The 21,240-nt window shown below is 46.1% G+C and overlaps 1 protein-coding gene across 1 annotated transcript in view; it reads left to right on the forward strand.

Annotated features, from left to right (window-relative positions):
- LOC147007588 (transformation/transcription domain-associated protein-like) overlaps positions 1-21,204 on the forward strand; it is a 47,306-nt gene extending 26,102 nt beyond the window's left edge. Inside the window, 20 exon segments of the mRNA XM_085866824.1 lie at positions 227-349; positions 534-680; positions 821-940; positions 1,390-1,680; positions 8,242-8,382; positions 8,531-8,643; positions 8,791-8,926; positions 9,564-9,755; positions 9,893-10,088; positions 10,221-10,504; positions 10,587-10,687; positions 10,767-10,968; positions 14,203-14,367; positions 15,927-16,017; positions 16,329-16,504; positions 16,750-17,011; positions 18,404-18,629; positions 18,755-18,972; positions 19,552-19,787; positions 19,789-21,204. Coding sequence (XP_085722950.1) covers positions 227-349; positions 534-680; positions 821-940; positions 1,390-1,680; positions 8,242-8,382; positions 8,531-8,643; positions 8,791-8,926; positions 9,564-9,755; positions 9,893-10,088; positions 10,221-10,504; positions 10,587-10,687; positions 10,767-10,968; positions 14,203-14,367; positions 15,927-16,017; positions 16,329-16,504; positions 16,750-17,011; positions 18,404-18,629; positions 18,755-18,972; positions 19,552-19,787; positions 19,789-19,890 — 3,522 coding nt within the window. The 3' untranslated portion in view covers positions 19,891-21,204.
- Positions 21,205-21,240: the final 36 nt, after the last annotated feature.

Raw genomic sequence — 21,240 nt, forward strand, 5'->3', positions numbered from 1 at the left:
GAGGAGTGCTTTGGTGTGTGGGTGTGTGTGCGCATTGAGAGGTGCATCGGCTTTGTGCTTCTCCGTGCGTATAAATGCCAGTGCCGGTGAATGCCATGGCCATTTTGTGTTCGGATATTATTTGATCCAAACTGCAGAGTGCACTCGTGTCGTGTGTGTGTGTGTGTGTGTGTGTGTGTGTGTGTGTGTGTGTGTGTGTGTGTGTGTGTGTGTGTGCTGCTTGCAGCTGCTTCTGGCTGTGGGCAAGCGCGATGGTGCACTGGGGACGGCGTGCCAGCCCTGCGTTCTGCCTTCCATCGCCCGCGTGCTGACCCTGGCAGACAACGATGATCGTTTCGCCTTCGCCATGGCCAGTTTTATTTTATTGAGGATTAAGCAGATTAATAATTTATTTATTTGGGATTCATAAAGCATCATGATGACCTCTCTCGGACTAATTGTAGCCACTGAAATGTTCACAAGTTGTCATGGGCACCCTGACGTTCTGTCAAGAGTCTGGGCTCAATCGCTGCCACCTGTGCATGCTCCTTCAGGAGGTGAATATCGACGTGGAAATGGCTGACGAGGAGCAGAGTGCGACCGATCAGTCCCAGGAGCAGAACGAGAGGGACATTGGGAACAAGCTGCGTCTCCTAACGAGCCAACACGTCAAGTTCCTGGACTCGCTCCGTGACCTGAAGGTGAAGTTCAACGAAGCACGCTTCTCGAGCATTCATGATGTCTTCGATCTCGAGGAGGACACGTCAAAATTGAGGTCCTCTCGAGGTGTCCGGTGAAATTTTCGCGTGCGTGTGACACGCTTGATGTTTGCTCGTGCCAGGGAGGGGCTCTGCTCACCGCGTTCACACAGCTCTGCCACGGCAGTACGGCGCTGGCTGAACGCACCTGGATCCAGCTGTTTCCTCGGCTTTGGAAGACCTTGTCTGACACGCAACAACACGTATGTTGATCTGCACGCGGTGTTCTATCTCGCACTTCGTGGACCATGTCCGCGAGTTCTTGATGTTTTAAAAACGACGCAAAGTCATTGCTGATCGTGGAACTTAATGGTATGTTCTTGGGAGATGATGGAGGGAGGGGGCCTTGCAGGAAGAGTGCACATTCCAATCGCTGAATGCATTTTTGACTTCTTTCTGGAGAACCATTGGTGGACCAGACTGATCATGTACATTTCTGGGGAAGAAGTTCAAGTTTGTACCAAAGTTTCGTGTTGCTGTTGTAGTTTCCATTTGTTTCCATCGATGTCAATGTGACCATCGTTCACCATCCTTGGAGTTCCGTTGTATAGGAGCACGTTGCCATCCAGCTGCATTTCAATACTTTCATAAACGTAGTTTTATTTATTGATTATTGATGTTAAAGCGTTTCCTCCATATTTGTCTCTGCCAGGCTTTGGTCGGTGAAATTGGTCTCTTCCTTGCCAGTGGCAGCCATGTCAGTCAGCGGGACTGTCAGCCAAGCGCACTTGCCTGCTTCCTCGAAGCAGTGTCTCAGTGTGTTCCGCCGATACCTCTTCATCCATGCTTGCTCAAGTACCTTGGGCGCACGCACAACATGTGGCTGCGCGCGGCCCTGACGTTGGAGCAGCAGGCTCACGATGCACCAGGCCTTCAGATGCAGATGAGGCCTCACGTTGGAGCGGATATCGGCCAGAGTGACGGAATCACACAACCGCAGCGGGTGTGACGTCATTTTTTCACCCACACATTTCTCTTGCTGTTCGTCGAGTCAGGCAGGATCATTACTCACCTGATATGTGCCAAGCGTTTACATTCACTAACCTTCTTGGAATGGAAGGAAGCTTTATTTTCAACACGGCTTTTTGAACACGAACATGTTTTTTTTTAACAGGAACATGACTTTTTTGAACACGAACATGTTTTTTTTAACAGGAACATGACTTTTTTGAACACGAACACGGTTTTTTTGAACACGAACAGAGTTTTTTTGAACACGAACACGGTTTTTTTGAACATTAACACGGTTTTTTTGAACACGAACACGGTTTTTTGAACACGAACACGGTTTTTTTTAACACTAACACGGTTTTTTTGAACACGAACACGGTTTTTTTGAACACGAACACGGTTTTTTTGAACACAAACATGTTTTTTTTTAACAGGAACATGACTTTTTTGAACACGAACACGGTTTTTTTGAACACGAACATGTTTTTTTTAACAGGAACATGACTTTTTTGAACACGAACACGGTTTTTTTGAACACGATCACGGTTTTTTTGAACACAAACATGTTTTTTTTTTAACAGGAACATGGTTTTTTTGAACACGAACACGGTTTTTTTGAACACTAACACGGTTTTTTTGAACACTAACACTGTTTTTTTGAACACGAACACGGTTTTTTTGAACACGAACACGGTTTTTTTGAACACGAACACGGTTTTTTTGAACACGAACACGGTTTTTTTGAACACTAACACGGTTTTTTTGAACACTAACACGGTTTTTTTGAACACGAACACAGTTTTTTGAACACTAACACGGTTTTTTTGAACACTAACACGGTTTTTTTGAACACGAACACGGTTTTTTTGAACACTAACACGGTTTTTTGAACACGAACACGGTTTTTTTGAACACGAACACGGTTTTTTTGAACACTAACACGGTTTTTTTGAACACTAACACTGTTTTTTTTGAACACGAACACGGTTTTTTTGAACACTAACACGGTTTTTTTGAACACTAACACTGTTTTTTTGAACACGAACACAGTTTTTTTGAACACTAACACGGTTTTTTTGAACACTAACACTGTTTTTTTGAACACGAACATGGTTTTTTTGAACACGAACACGGTTTTTTTGAACACTAACACGGTTTTTTTGAACACGAACACGGTTTTTTGAACACGAACACGGTTTTTTTGAACACTAACACGGTTTTTTTGAACACGAACACGGTTTTTTTTAAACAGTAACATGACTTTTTTGAACACTAACACGGTTTTTTTGAACACGAACACGGTTTTTTTGAACACGAACACGGTTTTTTTGAACACTAACACGGTTTTTTGAACACTAACACGGTTTTTTTGAACACGAACACGGTTTTTTTGAACACGAACACGGTTTTTTTGAACACTAACACGGTTTTTTGAACACGAACACGGTTTTTTTGAACACTAACACGGTTTTTTTGAACACTAACACGGTTTTTTTGAACACGAACACGGTTTTTTTGAACACGAACACGGTTTTTTTGAACACGAACACGGTTTTTTTGAACACTAACACGGTTTTTTTGAACACGAACACGGTTTTTTTGAACACTAACACGGTTTTTTTGAACACTAACACGGTTTTTTGAACACTAACACGGTTTTTTTGAACACGAACACGGTTTTTTTGAACACGAACACGGTTTTTTTGAACACTAACACGGTTTTTTTGAACACTAACACGGTTTTTTTGAACACGAACACGGTTTTTTTGAACACGAACACGGTTTTTTGAACACGAACACGGTTTTTTTAACACTAACACGGTTTTTTTGAACACGAACACGGTTTTTTTGAACACTAACACGGTTTTTTTGAACACTAACACGGTTTTTTTGAACACGAACACGGTTTTTTTGAACACGAACACGGTTTTTTTTAAACAGTAACATGACTTTTTTGAACACGAACACGGTTTTTTTGAACACTAACACGGTTTTTTTGAACACTAACACGGTTTTTTTGAACACTAACACGGTTTTTTTGAACACTAACACGGTTTTTTTGAACACTAACACGGTTTTTTTGAACACGAACACGGTTTTTTTGAACACTAACACTGTTTTTTTGAACACGAACACGGTTTTTTTGAACACGAACACGGTTTTTTTGAACACTAACACGGTTTTTTTGAACACTAACACTGTTTTTTTGAACACGAACACGGTTTTTTTGAACACGAACACGGTTTTTTTGAACACTAACACGGTTTTTTGAACACGAACACGGTTTTTTTAACAGTAACATGACTTTTTTGAACACGAACACGGTTTTTTTGAACACGAACACGGTTTTTTTGAACACTAACACGGTTTTTTTGAACACGAACACGGTTTTTTGAACACGAACACGGTTTTTTTGAACACTAACACGGTTTTTTTGAACACGAACACGGTTTTTTTGAACACTAACACTGTTTTTTTGAACACGAACACGGTTTTTTTGAACACGAACACGGTTTTTTTGAACACTAACACGGTTTTTTTGAACACTAACACTGTTTTTTTGAACACGAACACGGTTTTTTTGAACACGAACACGGTTTTTTTGAACACTAACACGGTTTTTTTGAACACTAACACTGTTTTTTTGAACACGAACATGGTTTTTTTGAACACTCACACGGTTTTTTTGAACACGAACACGGTTTTTTTGAACACTAACACTGTTTTTTTGAACACGAGCACGGTTTTTTTGAACACGAACACGGTTTTTTTGAACACTAACACGGTTTTTTTGAACACTAACACTGTTTTTTTGAACACGAACACGGTTTTTTTGAACACGAACACGGTTTTTTTTAACACTAACACTGTTTTTTGAACACGAACACGGTTTTTTTTAACAGTAACATGACTTTTTTGAACACGAACATGGTTTTTTTGAACACGAACACGGTTTTTTTGAACACTAACACTGTTTTTTTGAACACGAACACGGTTTTTTTGAACATGAACACGGTTTTTTTGAACACTAACACGGTTTTTTTGAACACGAACACGGTTTTTTTGAACACTAACACGGTTTTTTTGAACACTAACACGGTTTTTTTGAACACTAACACGGTTTTTTTGAACACTAACACGGTTTTTTTGAACACGAACACGGTTTTTTTGAACACGAACACGGTTTTTTTGAACACTAACACGGTTTTTTTGAACACTAACACTGTTTTTTTGAACACGAACATGGTTTTTTTGAACACGAACACGGTTTTTTTGAACACTAACACGGTTTTTTTGAACACGAACACGGTTTTTTTGAACACTAACACTGTTTTTTTGAACACGAACACGGTTTTTTTGAACACGAACACGGTTTTTTTGAACACTAACACGGTTTTTTTGAACACTAACACTGTTTTTTTGAACACGAACACGGTTTTTTTGAACACGAACACGGTTTTTTTTAACACTAACACTGTTTTTTTGAACACGAACACGGTTTTTTTAACAGTAACATGACTTTTTTGAACACGAACACGGTTGTTTTGAACACTAACACGGTTTTTTTGAACATTAACACTGTTTTTTTGAACACAAACACGGTTTTTTGAACACTAACACTGTTTTTTTTAACACGAACACAGTTTTTTTGAACACGAACACGGTTTTTTTAACAGTAACATGACTTTTTTGAACACGAACACGGTTTTTTTGAACACGAACACGGTTTTTTTTGAACACTAACACGGTTTTTTTGAACACGAACATGGTTTTTTTGAACACGAACACGGTTTTTTTGAACACTAACACGGTTTTTTTGAACACGAACACGGTTTTTTTGAACACTAACACGGTTTTTTTGAACACGAACACGGTTTTTTTGAACACTAACACGGTTTTTTTGAACACTAACACGGTTTTTTTGAACACTAACACGGTTTTTTTGAACACGAACACGGTTTTTTTTAAACAGTAACATGACTTTTTTGAACACGAACACGGTTTTTTTGAACACTAACACGGTTTTTTTGAACACTAACACGGTTTTTTTGAACACTAACACGGTTTTTTTGAACACGAACACGGTTTTTTTGAACACGAACACGGTTTTTTTGAACACTAACACGGTTTTTTTGAACACGAACACGGTTTTTTTGAACACGAACACGGTTTTTTTGAACACGAACACGGTTTTTTTGAACACTAACACGGTTTTTTGAACACGAACACGGTTTTTTTGAACACGAACACGGTTTTTTGAACACTAACACGGTTTTTTTGAACACGAACATGGTTTTTTTGAACACGAACACGGTTTTTTGAACACGAACATGGTTTTTTTGAACACTAACACGGTTTTTTGAACACGAACACGGTTTTTTTGAACACGAACACGGTTTTTTTTGAACACTAACACGGTTTTTTGAACACTAACACGGTTTTTTTGAACACGAACACGGTTTTTTTGAACACTAACACGGTTTTTTTGAACACGAACACGGTTTTTTGAACACGAACACGGTTTTTTGAACACGAACACGGTTTTTTGAACACTAACACTGTTTTTTGAACACGAACACGGTTTTTTTGAACACGAACACGGTTTTTTTGAACACTAACACGGTTTTTTGAACACTAACACGGTTTTTTTGAACACTAACACGGTTTTTTTGAACACGAACACGGTTTTTTTGAACACTAACACGGTTTTTTGAACACGAACACGGTTTTTTTTAAACAGTAACATGACTTTTTTGAACACGAACACGGTTTTTTTGAACACTAACACGGTTTTTTGAACACGAACACGGTTTTTTTGAACACTAACACGGTTTTTTTGAACACTAACACGGTTTTTTTGAACACGAACACGGTTTTTTTGAACACTAACACGGTTTTTTTGAACACGAACACGGTTTTTTTTAAACAGTAACATGACTTTTTTGAACACGAACACGGTTTTTTTGAACACGAACACGGTTTTTTGAACACTAACACGGTTTTTTGAACACTAACACGGTTTTTTTGAACACGAACACGGTTTTTTTGAACACGAACACGGTTTTTTTGAACACGAACACGGTTTTTTTGAACACGAACACGGTTTTTTTGAACACGAACACGGTTTTTTTGAACACTAACACGGTTTTTTGAACACGAACACGGTTTTTTTTAAACAGTAACATGACTTTTTTGAACATGAACACGGTTTTTTTGAACACAAACATGTTTTTTTTTAACAGGAACATGACTTTTTTGAACACGAACACGGTTTTTTTGAACACTAACACGGTTTTTTGAACACGAACACGGTTTTTTTGAACACTAACACGGTTTTTTTGAACACTAACACGGTTTTTTTGAACACGAACACGGTTTTTTTGAACACTAACACGGTTTTTTGAACACGAACACGGTTTTTTTTAAACAGTAACATGACTTTTTTGAACACAAACATGTTTTTTTTTTAACAGGAACATGACTTTTTTGAACACGAACACGGTTTTTTTGAACACGAACACGGTTTTTTGAACACGAACACGGTTTTTTTTAAACAGTAACATGACTTTTTTGAACATGAACACGGTTTTTTTGAACACAAACATGTTTTTTTTTAACAGGAACATGACTTTTTTGAACTGCCTTTTCAATGTTTTGGAATCAACCATTGTTTTGTAACCAACCATTGTTTTGTAACCAATCATTGTTTTGTAACCAACCATTGTTTTGGAATCAACCATTGTTTTGTTATCAACCATTGTTTTGTAACCTACCATTGTTTTGTAACCAACCATTGTTTTGTAACCTACCATTGTTTTGTAACCTACCATTGTTTTGTAACCAACCATTGTTTTGTAACCAACCATTGTTTTGTAACCAACCATTGTTTTGGAATCAACCATTGTTTTGTAACCAACCATTGTTTTGTAACCAACCATTGTTTTGTAATCAACCATTGTTTTGTAACCAACCATTGTTTTGTAACCAACCATTGTTTTGTAACCAACCATTGTTTTGGAATCAACCATTGTTTTGTAACCAACCATTGTTTTGGAATCAACCATTGTTTTGTAACCAACCATTGTTTTGTAATCCCAAACACCATGTAAATCGATGTTGGCCCGATCTCTCAATGGTGAAAAATAACTTTTAAAAATTACAAGTTCTAAAATCACTTTTTAAAATCTAATCATTTCGTCCTTATCAAACACACAACCTGTCCGTCCACCTGGTGTCGTCTGAATCCGTCCATAATGTTTTGAGATATTCTGCTAAAAGTCAAACAGACAGGGGTGAAACGCACATCCTCCATCCACCTTTGGTGGACGAGGTAATAAACATCAAGTTAAAATGAAGGTTTATTAGTTGGAATGTGTATACATCACAAACTGAACATCTTTCCCATTCTCGAAGCTTCCTCGCGTTAGAGCCTTCTTGTTTATTTCACATCTTGCTCAAGACTTCAATATCAGTGTTGAGCAAGGTGTGCCCACGTGACCAGTTCCTTACAAAATGCCTCAAGGATAATGAGCGAGGGATGCTCGTATTTCAGAAGGAGATGCTGGATTCCCTCGCGGAGCTCTACTGTGAGCTGCAGGAAGAGGACATGTGGACCGGTGTGTGGATGAAGCACTGCCGCTTCCCTGAAACTGCCACAGCCATCGCATATGAGCAGCACGGCATGTTTGTGCAGGTCACTGCCTGCTTGACCCGGCACAGCAATTTTTGCTCTCACTTCATCTGAACTCATTCCATCAAAACAATGTTTTGTCATCCTCAAGCATTCTCAAAGGAATGCAGTTTCCCAACTGAAGCTGACAATTGGGGTGTTTTGTCCTTAGGCTCAGGAGACGTATGAGAAAGCCATGGACAAAGCCCGGAAGGAACACGACAAGGGTAACGCCTCTCCAGCAGTATTTCCCGAATACCAGCTGTGGGAAGATCATTGGATACGGTGGGTTCAGAAGTTTATATGAAGATGAAATGCGAGGCATAAAAAAAGTGTGCGAAGTGGATAAGAGTCTTGTTCGTGTGTGAGTTCATGCTTGTGCGGGGACGCGCGTGCGTGTGTTCGTCCGTTCGTGCTTGCCTTTATGTTTAGGTCCTGCATGGAGCTCGGCCAGTGGGAGGCATTGACGGAATATGGACTTTCTGAGGGCCAAGTGAATCCGCATCTTGTTTTGGACTGTGCCTGGAGGATTCCCAACTGGACAGCCATGAAGGATGCCCTGACCCAGGTAAACGCTTTGTCAGAACTTTCGGAAGAAAACATCTGCACCAGTTAATTGCACCGGAAAACCACCAGTTATTTTCTGATCGAGATCTCATTACGTTTGTACGTTAACTCTGTGCGGAACAAAGTGACGGAGGAATCAACGTGCGAACTCCCACGTCCCCTTAATTTCGTCCAACAGTCTTATTCTCATTTTCAAGAAGTTGAAGAGAGAGGAGAGGACACCGAGAAGTTTTTATTTTTCTTCCTTATTTTTTTAATATTATAAAGATGGTTTTTTTTTTGTTTCCAGAAAAGGGATTCATTCCGGTATGACACTTATTTATCATGAATTTGTGGCCCTGAAAAAGGGCTGTTTGGGTTTGATGAAGCTTTTCAGCTCAACCCGAGGAAATCCTCGTCAATGCTTTCCTCGTCGGAGACGGCACGTAACTCCTTGTCTGAATCAGGGGCAGAACAAGTCCACGTCGCTTTCGCTATCATTTGTGGCCTTCTCCTCCCAAATGATGTCGTCCATGTTGTTCGAGATGCGGCGTTTCAGAAATGCTCGCCTGATGATGGAATTACAAGTTTCCTTCCGAGTCTTTTCTTTCAACGTCTGCATATTTATACGTCTCCGTAATCTCTATCTGTCTCAACAGGTGGAGTCGAATTGTCCTCGTGAACAAACCTGGAAGTTGAACCTGTACCGAGGGTTCTTGGCCGTGTGCCTGCCCGAGGAGCGGCAGCTCACGGCTGTTGAGCCCCTCGTTGAGATCGCCACTGGTCACGCCATCCGAGAGTGGCGTCGTCTGCCTCTCGTGGTGTCGCACGTCCATATTCCACTCATGCAGGTAACGCGGCCCTTTCTCCGTCCCTCTGATGTGTTCACCTGGTTCCCACTTAATCTTACGATTCTCTCACTTTTCCAACTTCCGACCCCCGAAACTCCATCTCTTATCAAACGTCTGACCGTTCCACTGCCCCTCAGGCAGCCCAACAGATAATTGAATTACAGGAGGCAGCTCAGATCCATATCGGCCTTCAGCCTGGTAATCTTGGTCATCGCACCGGCCTCCAGCACATGAAGGACGTCTTGAAAACGTGGCGAAGCCGTCTCCCGATGGTGTCAGATGCCCTTTCTCACTGGAGCAGCATCTTCACGTGGCGTGAGCACCACTACCAAGGTGATGTTTGAAGCAATTTCACATGGCGGCGGCGTTCGAGGTGACATCCACCTCGTTCAACTCACGAGATGGTGAAATACTTACCTTTGGAATCATGTTGTTGTTGACTGTGTATCTCTGCCCCCTCTCCAGCCATTGTGTCTGCTTACCAGTCAAATCCTCAAGTTGATCCCAAGGCGAGTCATGCCCTACTTGCGGTGCGTGCCTCCGCCTCTGCCATCATGCAATATGCGAAGGCGGCGCGCAAGCAGCGTCTGGTGAACGTCGCGATGGACTCCCTGAGTCGTATCCCCAACATCCCCTCGCTGCCTGTTGCCGATTGCTTCCAGAAAATTAAGCAGCAAGTTAAGTGCTGCCTGCCGGTCGTTGGAGACTTGGGAATGGATGAATGCATGCAGGTGCGTCAGTGCCACCAGGTGGGGTTCAGTTAGCCTCTTGCCGATATCTCTTTTTTTTTCGCAGGTGGCAAACCTGTGATCCTGTGTCTTCTTGTCGTAGGGCCTGGAGCTCATCGAGTCGACAAACGCCAAGTCATTCACCAGAGAAATGGCGGCGGAGTTCTATGCTCTCAAAGGAATGTTCTTGGCGCAGATACACGAGTAAGATGTGCAAATCAACATTGACGCCTCGATGACATCACCGTCATCACATTGTAAGTTTGTCCTCAATCTGTGGAAGGTCTGAAGAGGCGAACAAGGCATCCTCCGCGGCAGTGCAGCTGCACGACGTCCTGGTGAAGGGCTGGGCCTCGTGGGGGGATCAGCTCGAGGCTCTTTTTCTCAACCAGCGCCAGTTGCACCACGGTTATTTCGCTATCACCTGTTACCTGCACGCCTGCCGTCACCAAAATGAGCGCAAGTCTCGCAAGTACCTTGCTCAGGTGTGACCATTGAAGGACGAGGCACACCGTCACCTGTGGTTGAGATCCTGTTTTTGATCGTCCTTTAAATCGAGAGGTTTTGCTTGAATGGCCAAGTTTGGTGTTTGCATTTGGATGAAATCGACAGGAACGCGATTGAGGTGTGTAATTCACCGCGGGAAGGGAGGAGAAGCTGATGGTTCAGGAATTAACCCCTTCGTCGGAGCAAAAGGGGGCACTCTGTCGTCCAACGAAGGGGTTAATGCCTGGAATGTCAGTTGCTGCAGGTACCATGTAAACCTGTACTAACCTGTTCCATGGTCGGGTTGTCGGCGACTAAACCGTCTCCCCCACCAGGTTTTCTGGTGAGGAGGGTGTTTGGATATGGACACCCAGCAGGATTAAAAACAAAACCTGTCAAAGGGCGGAGGAGCTCCTTGTGAGCCAACGGCCATCCATATCTAGTGCCCAACTGTGTCTGCGGACGTCCTCCTGCAGTTGGGTTACTTTTTATCAGGAGGTTGGTGGCAGCATTTGCACTCCGGCCACCGTAAAACCCTTCATTCCGCAAAACAGAAGAAAACCCGAAGGAAACTTGAAAACCCACTCCGTGGGAGTACCTCCTGTGCAGCTTCCCTTCGCAGGGCAGCTCACCGGATGATGGGATTGGGGCAAAACCTTCGGGACCCCCAATCTTTGATCGGAGGGAAACCACGGGGTAACATCCCTGGGTCAGATTGCGGGAGAGTGTGTCGGAGTGGTGCTGAGCTGTCGTCCACCAGACGGCGGTCTCCTTGGGTTAACCTGAGGCGGTCCCTTCGGGTGGGTGCCTGGAATGTCCTATCCCTCAGAGAGGATGATCACCTGTCTCTGTTATCATCTGAGCTCAAGCGTTTGGACATCGGGATTGCAGCTCTCTCTGAGGTTCGGAGACCGGATTGCGGCGAGATAATGGTGGGTGGTGACACCTACTATTGGTCTGGTCGCTCTGATGGTTACCATACCCAAGGAGTTGCTGTAGCTGTGTCCAATAAGCTGACCCCAGTGATAATTGAGGTAACACCGGTCAACGAGCGTATTATGAGATTAAGGATTCGTCACTCCTTGGGTGTCATTTCCCTGGTCTCTGTTTATGCTCCGACTGAGGCGAGTGATCTCACCGTGAAGGATGCATTCTACGCCACACTCGAGTCTGTGGTTGATCAGTGCCCCAGACGAGATACACTTCTAGTCTTGGGGGATTTCAATGCATCGACTGGAACTGATAGGGATGGTTATGAGGTGTGTGTTGGTCCCCATGGGTCAGGAACTATGAACCAGAATAGCACTAAGTTCCTTGACTTTGCAAGAAGTCATGGACTTAGGGTGGCTGGTTCATGGTTTCAGCGCCCACAAGCTCATCGCTGGACTTGGTATTCCAACGCTGGCGGTGTGGCAAAGGAGATTGACCATGTCCTCGTTGACGGTCGCTGGAGGATGATCCAGAACTGCAGGGTCTACCGGAGTGCTCAGTTCCTCAATACTGACCACAGGCTTGTTGTAGCAACTCTAAAGCTGCACCTTAAATCCAGGAGAATGGTACCATCCCAGCCGAGGCTGGATGTTGGCAAGCTCAGGGATGAGAGAGGAGCTGAGGAGTTTGTGAACAAGCTGAGTGAAGATTTGGGGGGTCTGGGTGTTTTGGGAGATCCTGAAGAGTTGTGGAGTGCCTTCAAGACCACCATCCTTGATGTTGCCGGTGGATGTCTTGAAACTCACCGTGCGGCGAAGAAGAATTTTGTATCTCAAGGGACACTGGATACCATAGACCAGGGTGGCAGGACCAGGCTGAATGGCAGAGCTGAGTTGTTCAGGGAGTTGAGGTGTAAAAACTGTACGTGCACTGAGGGTGGACAAGGAGGCCGATGTGCGAGGAATCTGTGAGCATCACCTGTGGACAGGTGATTCTCGTCCTGTTTACAAGGGAATTCCCGCATTACGTTCAGCCAAGCCCATCCCTCGGTGTATGGCAGTTCGAGCGGAGGGTGGTGAGCGGACTGCACCAGGCTCATCCACCAGCTGTCGAGGTGGATATCAGGGGTGTTACAATCTCAATTGATGACCCTAACAGTCAACGTAATCCACTTTCGTTTGTGGAAACACAGACTGCGGTGAATGAGTTGAAATGGGGTGAAGCTCCAGGGATCTGTGGCATCCATGCTGAACTTCCCAAGGCTGGTGGAAATGCTGCAATCGTGTCGTTGCATGCAGTTTTGTGCTCTGATGATGATGATGCATCATCTTTGCGGAGACTCTGGAGATCCTCTTGGGGGCCCTCGAGGTGCTGAATGAGGAGTCGGAGCCGCTGGGATTACGGATTTCTTGGGTCAAAACGAAGATCCAGGCTTTCAATGACATCTTGGATGCTGCTGTCCTGTCTGTGTCTGTTTGTGGTGAGGATGTTGAGGTCGTGGAGAGATTCACTTACCTTGGCAGTGATATTCATGTCTCTGCTGGCTGTGAGTCAGAGGTCAATAGACGTCTGGGTCGGGCCTGGGGAGTCATTGATTCACTGGATCATGGGGTGTGGCGCTGCCGGTACCTGTGCAGGAGGATGAAAGTCCGAGTCTTCGGGTCCTTGGTGCTTCCAGTCTTGCTCTATGGATGTGAGACTTGGACTCTGACCAGGGATCTGAGACGGAGACTTAATTCCTTTGGTTCCAGGTCTCTTTGGAGAATCCTTGGCTATCGCTGGTCGGACTTTGTGTCCAACAAACGGTTGCTGAGAGAGACTCAGATGCGATTTGTTACCTGCATCGTCCGTGATCATCAGCTGTGGCTATATGGACATGTGGCTCGTTTTGCTGACGCTGATCCTCACTAGATTCTTTCAGCGAGAGAGTCTCGTGAGTGGAGGAGGCCAATGGGCCAATCACGTGCTTCATGGTTGCAGCAGGTTGATCGGCATCTCAAGGAGATGGGGATGGGTCAGGCATCTGCCTGGGGGATGGCCAGACGGAGGCCCCTGGAGTTCCGGCGGAAAGTGGACGCAGCGACGCCCTGCTCCGTTGCATGCTCCCATCCCTCACCTGAACCGACCTGTTCAACCCATCCGCCAACGCAGATCGGCACCAGCTTTCCACTGGCCAGACTAGGTCTTCATTCTTCTCTTGGTTTGCACATCTCTGGTTTCTGATGTTGAGATGAAGTGCCTTTTCTCGAGTATGAGTGTACATCCATTGGTGTTCGTTAATTAACGTGGCTTTGTGCTGCCAGGTGTTCTGGTTGCTCTGTTTTGATGATGAAAATGGCACCTTGGCGGAGCTTGTCGACAGATACTACGTGGAGGTTCCACCGATCCAGTGGGTCACCTGGATTCCACAGCTGCTCACGTGCCTTGTGTCTCGACAAGGCCATTTCTTTCTCAACCTCATATCCACGGTACTTTGTGACGGTTATCCACTGGCTTGCTCGAACGTTCATTCATGTGTTCAGTTCTGTGCGCACGTCCTTGTTTTTTTTCAGCGGGGGAGCGTGCTCGCTTGTTCAGCCGGGTGTGCCTTCTATTTCAGCGGAGTATTTGAGCCAATCCCCTTTGTGGAAGCTCCATCGATGATTTGATTTGGGTATGATCAGTGGCATCTCAATTCCAATGTGGACTATGGCTGGGTGGTATTGGGCACGTAGATCTCTTAACGGACACACATACATGTACGGTACGCCAAAAGTCCAATCACGTCCATCACCGTAATTGGAGGGAACAACCAATCAGCTCTCATCGTATCGATTATCCCCAGCTGCGGATAAGACTTTATATAATTGGTTAACCCTCAGCCTTTCTGGCCACAGAAGGCTGCATGGAGCAAACCCTAGCTGAGTTCCTCTCCAGCTGCAAACAGTTACAAGTAGCACATGCATTATAAAGTGGTACACTGTAATAACATGACGTTGAGTCACAGTTTAGGAGATTCATAGATCCCTCAATACCGTACTGTCTCACTTGCGACGCCGTGCAATAGATAGATATATTACATGCTATAATGATAAAGCCGCCAGGTTTTTTGGCCTGCTCAACCAGGCCCTGACTTGGAACAGGCCACATCGATTTCTTTACGATAAACTTTTTTTTTTCCACTTTCCTCGCTCATATTTACATGAAGCACGCAAGGCGATGTTCCCTCCTTCTCCATACATACACAAGAAAATGTGAAATTTCCAAAGCATTAAAAACTTATCTTTTTCTACTCTTTGGAGAATGATATTGAGTGAACAAAATAATTTTGGAACGTGCCAAAATTAACCAGCTTCGGGACCTCGTGCCCTGTCCCCCCCCCCCCAGAGGGACTGCCTATCCATCGCGTCTGCCTGATCTGTGTCCACATTTTCGGAAGTTTCGCGAGGTGCTCTGCAGGGAATCAAAGCAAATCTGGTTTAAAAAAACGGATGTTTAAATAAAAAAAAGTGATAACGTTTGCGCGGACCCCGAACCGATGTAAACACAGAGGAGCAGGCAAGATGGCTGATTTTCCGCAACGTTTATTTCACGTCCACTCCGTGTGTACTATTTGAATGTCAGTACGTTTTTTTTTCTCAGTACGTACTGCAATTTGAGTGTGTCTGTTAAGTACATAGTATAACACATGGCAAGCCACTTTAGACCCTGGAATTACGGCTGGACCAATTTAGTTTGTTGTTTGTCGTCTGCAATGGTTGTCCTCCATTTAAAATTTGTCTTGTGTTCCCAAACATGGGCTGAGTAAACAGCTAGTATGCTGGAGTTTGTGCGGCGAGAAAGGTGTTTTTCTGGTTCGTTTGAAATCGACGACGGTTGGTCGCACTTGTGCGCCGACCAAGAACAATTAATTTTGAGCCATCTTATGGGTATTAAACTCTCCACAACTGTGATTATTTGTAGTCACCATGTATAAATCACGAATGTTTACCGCAATCGATTGGTCCTTGATTCTGTGCTGAGCATACTTCGTTGCGTGCACTGGCAGGTTGGTCGAGTTTACCCACAGGCGGTGTACTTCCCAATCCGCACGCTCTACCTCACGCTCGAGAGAGAACAGCGCGAACGGCACCAGACTGGTGAGGCATCCACCAACGCTGCAGATCCACGGCGTCCAATTGCCACGACCGTAGCTGGTACCCAGCCGGCAGTGCCTCCATCAGTTGGCTCAATAGCGGGCGCCGCGTTCGGAGCAGTTGGTTCCCCAGGACGTGGTGCAATCACACAGGCAGAACAGACTGGAGGAACAGCTAATGAGTCTTAAAATGATGTGCTTAATTAATTGTTTTTCTTTTCGACCCTTTTTCTCATGACTGCACAGTTTTTTTTTTTTTCTCAATTTCGTTTCTCGTTCCCCTCCCTCTCCCGTCCCAATCACGGTCCTTCCCAGAGAGTGCCCAGGTTCCAACAGCACCGAGCGGCACAAATCCTGGACCAGCCTCGGCTGCCATGCAGCGCTGTTCTCGCATCATGCACATGCAACGCGAGGTGCACCCCACGCTGCTGTCCTCACTCGAGGGTATTGCAGACCGGATGGCTTCGTTCCGTGAGAACCGGCATGAGGAGGTGAGGACATGATGCCGTCGCTGAGTTGTCCAACTTTGGCCTTGTACTTGTACATCCATCCTTCGTCACATTGTTCGTTTCATTCCGATTTTGGTTTTCAGAATTGTAAAAATTGAAATATTTTGTTCATGGCCGGGTTGACCGGCTCTTATGTCCACCTGGAATACACTTGTCCATGTTTTTTGTTTTTTTTTCTGGCTGGTGAGATTGATTCAAAATAATTTATCACGTCCTGGGTTTCTCAGGTTTTGTGTCAACTGCATCAGAGTCTGGCCAAGTGTTATTCAGCGGCTTATGACGCACGAAGTTCGGTGGCAGAGGCGCGGATCACTCCAGACACACTCACCTTTGTGAAGAAACTCGTCAGCACCTTTGGCGTGGGCCTCGAGGACGTGTCCGATGTGTCCACTATCTTTTCCAGCGCCACATCCGAGTCACCGGCAAGACGCGCCCAGGCGACGGCACAGGACCCGGCGTTCCAGAAACTCAAGAGACAGTTCATGACAGGTCGGCATCAAATGATTTTTATGCTCGATGGGTCGGTGTAAATAATAAGTCGTGTCCCAGAATTGTAGACGATCAGGGACAAGATGATTGATCCTTAAAAACAGTCTCTCGTTCATTGTTTGGAAAATTAAGCAATTAAATGAGACATGCTCATCCAATAGGAAGTTATCTTTTTGAGTGGGATTAAAGGCCATCTGCATTGTCGCGTCGACACGGACCATTAATACGGACCGAATGAGCCATAGGTCTGATGAAGGCCTCCGCAAATTCTGAAACGGTGATTAAAGTACCCAAGGGAGGCCAGGACAATAAATAAATAAATAATAGTACAGATCTGGTGGTCGACAGATACAACCAGGGATGATCGGGCTCGAAATCTATTGTACAAAAGAGATAAAGGCCGAACTCCATCTTTTGGTGCCAAATACCGGACTCGCACAAGGAACGAAGGGGAAGGCGAAGAATTGAGCAGGCACGAGATGGTGGTGGCTGCAGGATAGTGGGGTACAGGGTTGGTGCGAGATGGTGATAGTGGTGGGATGAGGCGTCTACGTCTCTCGACAAAATGGTCCTTCCCTTTGGGTCGACGAATTGGAGAGAGAGAGAGAGAGAGAGAGAGAGAGAGAGAGAGAGAGAGAGAGAGAGAGAGAGAGAGAGAGAGAGAGAGAGAGAGAGAGAGAGAGAGAGAGAGAGAGAACGTGTGCGATAGTTTATATCTCCTCACAGGGACCTCCCATGGCTGGTTCCTATCTCCTCACAGGGACCTCCCATGGCTGGTTCCTATCTCCTCACAGGGACCTCCCATGGCTGGTTCCTATCTCCTCACAGGGACCTCCCATGGCTGGTTCCTATCTCCTCACAGGGACCTCCCATGGCTGGTTCCTATCTCCTCACAGGGACCTCCCATGGCTGGTTCCTATCTCCTCATAGGAACCTCCCATGGCTGGTTCCTATCTCCTCACTTGGGACCTCCCATTGCTGGTTCCTATCTCCTCACAGGGACCTCCCATGGCTGGTTCCTATCTCCTCACAGGGACCTCCCATGGCTGGTTCCTATCTCCTCACAGGGACCTCCCATGGCTGGTTCCTATCTCCTCACAGGGACCTCCCATGGCTGGTTCCTATCTCCTCACAGGGACCTCCCATGGCTGGTTCCTATCTCCTCACAGGGACCTCCCATGGCTGGTTCCTATCTCCTCACAGGGACCTCCAATGGCTGGTTCCTATCTCCTCACAGGGACCTCCCATGGCTGGTTCCTATCTCCTCACAGGGACCTCCCATGGCTGGTTCCTATCTCCTCACAGGGACCTCCCATGGCTGTTTCACCAATGGCCGCCTGAGTTGAACCTTCGCCGATGTAACACCTGCTGTGAACATTCCTCTCCCATCAGACTTCGACTTCAGCGTTCCCGGCTCCACAAAGCTCCATCCTCTCATCTCCAAGTTGAAAAGGTGGATCAAGATCCTGGAAGCGAAGACTCGGCTGCTCCCAAAGTCCTTTCTCCTTGAGGACGAGTGTCGCTTCCTGAGCAAATTCTCCGCGCACACGGCGGAGGTGAATGTACCTGGGGAGAGCCTGCTGCCTAAACCCAGCCATTGTTTCATCAAGATTGCCAGGTACTCTCGGAGGATTGGACCGGGTGGAGGTTTATTTACCGTCTGTCGGTTGCTTGTTGAGTTCAGTCGTGGCAGTTGAGAAGAAATTCACGAAACGTCACCTTTTGCGACCTTGCCCTTTCCAGCTTCATGCCGCAGGTGGAGGTTGTGAAGAATCAGGTAACCGTGGCTCGGCGCCTGCGCATCCGAGGTCACGATGGGCGACTTTACCCGTACCTGGTTGTGGACGATGCGAGTCCCATGGAGTCGCGGAGTGAGGAACGCGTCCTGCAGCTTCTGCGTCTCCTCAACCCATGCCTGGAGAAAAGCAAGGAGACCGCCAGGAGGCAGCTGCTCTTCACAGGCACGTGACGAATGACGAGGGTCTCAAGGTGACGCTGCTCCGGCTCGCGAAGACCATTGGTGTCGTGCGTGCTCTGACGCCGCGTCCTCGTTTTTGTGCTTTGGACCTTGTGAGGTTTCCTCTTGTGCGTTGGTGGTTGTAGTGGTGAAGGAACCACCTGAGGTGGTGCTGCACAGTTTGAGTTGCAACGTCTTTTTTTTGGTTGTTTGTAATGATACCCTGCGGGCACAGGGAAGTTTTGTGAGCGCTGATGTTTGTGGTTGTCGCTGTGGTTGCAGTAGAGGTGAGAGATGAATGCATTGCTTAAGTTTTGCATGCAATGCAGTTCTGTGCACAGGGTGGTGCTTGTAGTTGTGTGTCGGTGTGTGCATCAGCCAGACACTATCATGCCTGTGCTGATGGTTGTAGTTGTGGAGGTAAAGGAAGTGTTGTGCTGTTGGTTTTGGTGGTGTTTGTTGTGGTTTTGATGGAAGTTGAGGTGAGTTTGACTTGTGGGTGCACATCTCTGTATATTTTTGGGGGTTGTAGTTGTAGTTGCTGCAAGGTTGAATGTAGCCCTGTGCTGTGCGTACACGACAGTTCCACGCGTCGTGGCACTCTCGCCCCAGATGCGCTTCGTCGAAGACAACCCGTCGTCTCTGTCCTTGCTGGGGATATACAAGCAGCGCTGCGCACGGAAGGGTCTCCAGCAGGACAACCCGATCTCACACTTCTACAATTGTCTGGCGGTGGTGCAGGCGCGTAGGACGCAGGTCAGCCAAAAGGTCGGTGTTGTTTGTGTTTCATCCTTCCTTATTGCTTCCTTCATTGTCACAAACAAGGTCAATGAACAAAATTAAATGGTCACTCGCCAGATCGTACGGTATATTGAGCTGTGAACGCAGCGATGACAACACTGCTCAAAAATATGAGTCGTGAAAGGAGAGACACAGGAGCCATGTGGGGTTGGGAGTCAATATGAGTAATGTAAGGAGAGACACAGGAGCCATGTGGGGTTGGGAGTCGATATGAGTCATCGAAGGAGAGACACAGGAGCCATGTGGGGTTGGGAGTAGATATGAGTCATCGAAGGAGAGACACAGGAGCCATGTGGGGTTGGGAGTAGATATGAGTCATCGAAGGAGAGACACAGGAGCCATGTGGGGTTGGGAGTCGATATGAGTCATATAAGGAGAGACACAGGAGCCATGTGGGGTTGGGAGTCGATATGAGTCATCGAAGGAGAGACACAGGAGCCATGTGGGGTTGGGAGTAGATATGAGTCATCGAAGGAGAGACACAGGAGCCACGTGGGGTTGGGAGTCGATATGAGTGATGGAAGGAGAGACACAGGAGCCATGTGGGGTTGGGAGTAGATATGAGTCATCGAAGGAGAGACACAGGAGCCATGTGGGGTTGGGAGTCGATATGAGTCATATAAGGAGAGACACAGGAGCCACGTGGGGTTGGGAGTCGATATGAGTCATCGAAGGAGAGACACAGGAGCCATGTGGAGTTGGGAGTCGATATGAGTTATGGAAGGAGAGACACAGGAGCCATGTGGGGTTGGGAGTGGATGTGAGTCATGGAAGGAGAGACACAGGAGCCATGTGGGGTTGGGAGTCGATATGAGTCATATAAGGAGAGACACAGGAGCCATGTGGGGTTGGGAGTCGATATGAGTCATCGAAGGAGAGACACAGGAGCCATGTGGGGTTGGGAGTAGATATGAGTCATCGAAGGAGAGACACAGGAGCCACGTGGGGTTGGGAGTCGATATGAGTGATGGAAGGAGAGACACAGGAGCCATGTGGGGTTGGGAGTCGATATGAGTCATATAAGGAGAGACACAGGAGCCACGTGGGGTTGGGAGTCGATATGAGTCATCGAAGGAGAGACACAGGAGCCATGTGGAGTTGGGAGTCGATATGAGTTATGGAAGGAGAGACACAGGAGCCATGTGGGGTTGGGAGTGGATGTGAGTCATGGAAGGAGAGACACAGGAGCCATGTGGGGTTGGGAGTCGATATGAGTCATGGAAGGAGAGACACAGGAGCCATGTGGGGTTGGGAGTCGATATGAGTTATGGAAGGAGAGACACAGGAGCCATATGGAGTTGGGAGTAGATATGAGTAATGGAAGGAGAGACACAGGAGCCATGTAGAGTTGGGAGTAGATATGAGTCATCGAAGGAGAGACACAGGAGCCATGTGGGGATGGGAGTCGATATGAGTCATCGAAGGAGAGACAGAGGAGCCATGTGGGGTTGGGAGTCGATATGAGTAATGG

The sequence above is a fragment of the Eptatretus burgeri genome, unplaced genomic scaffold (genome assembly GCF_056783735.1).
Source record: "Eptatretus burgeri isolate ZD-2024b unplaced genomic scaffold, Ebu_testis_v1 Ebu_testis_scaffold_89, whole genome shotgun sequence".
NCBI classification, from domain to species: Eukaryota; Metazoa; Chordata; class Myxini; order Myxiniformes; family Myxinidae; genus Eptatretus; species Eptatretus burgeri.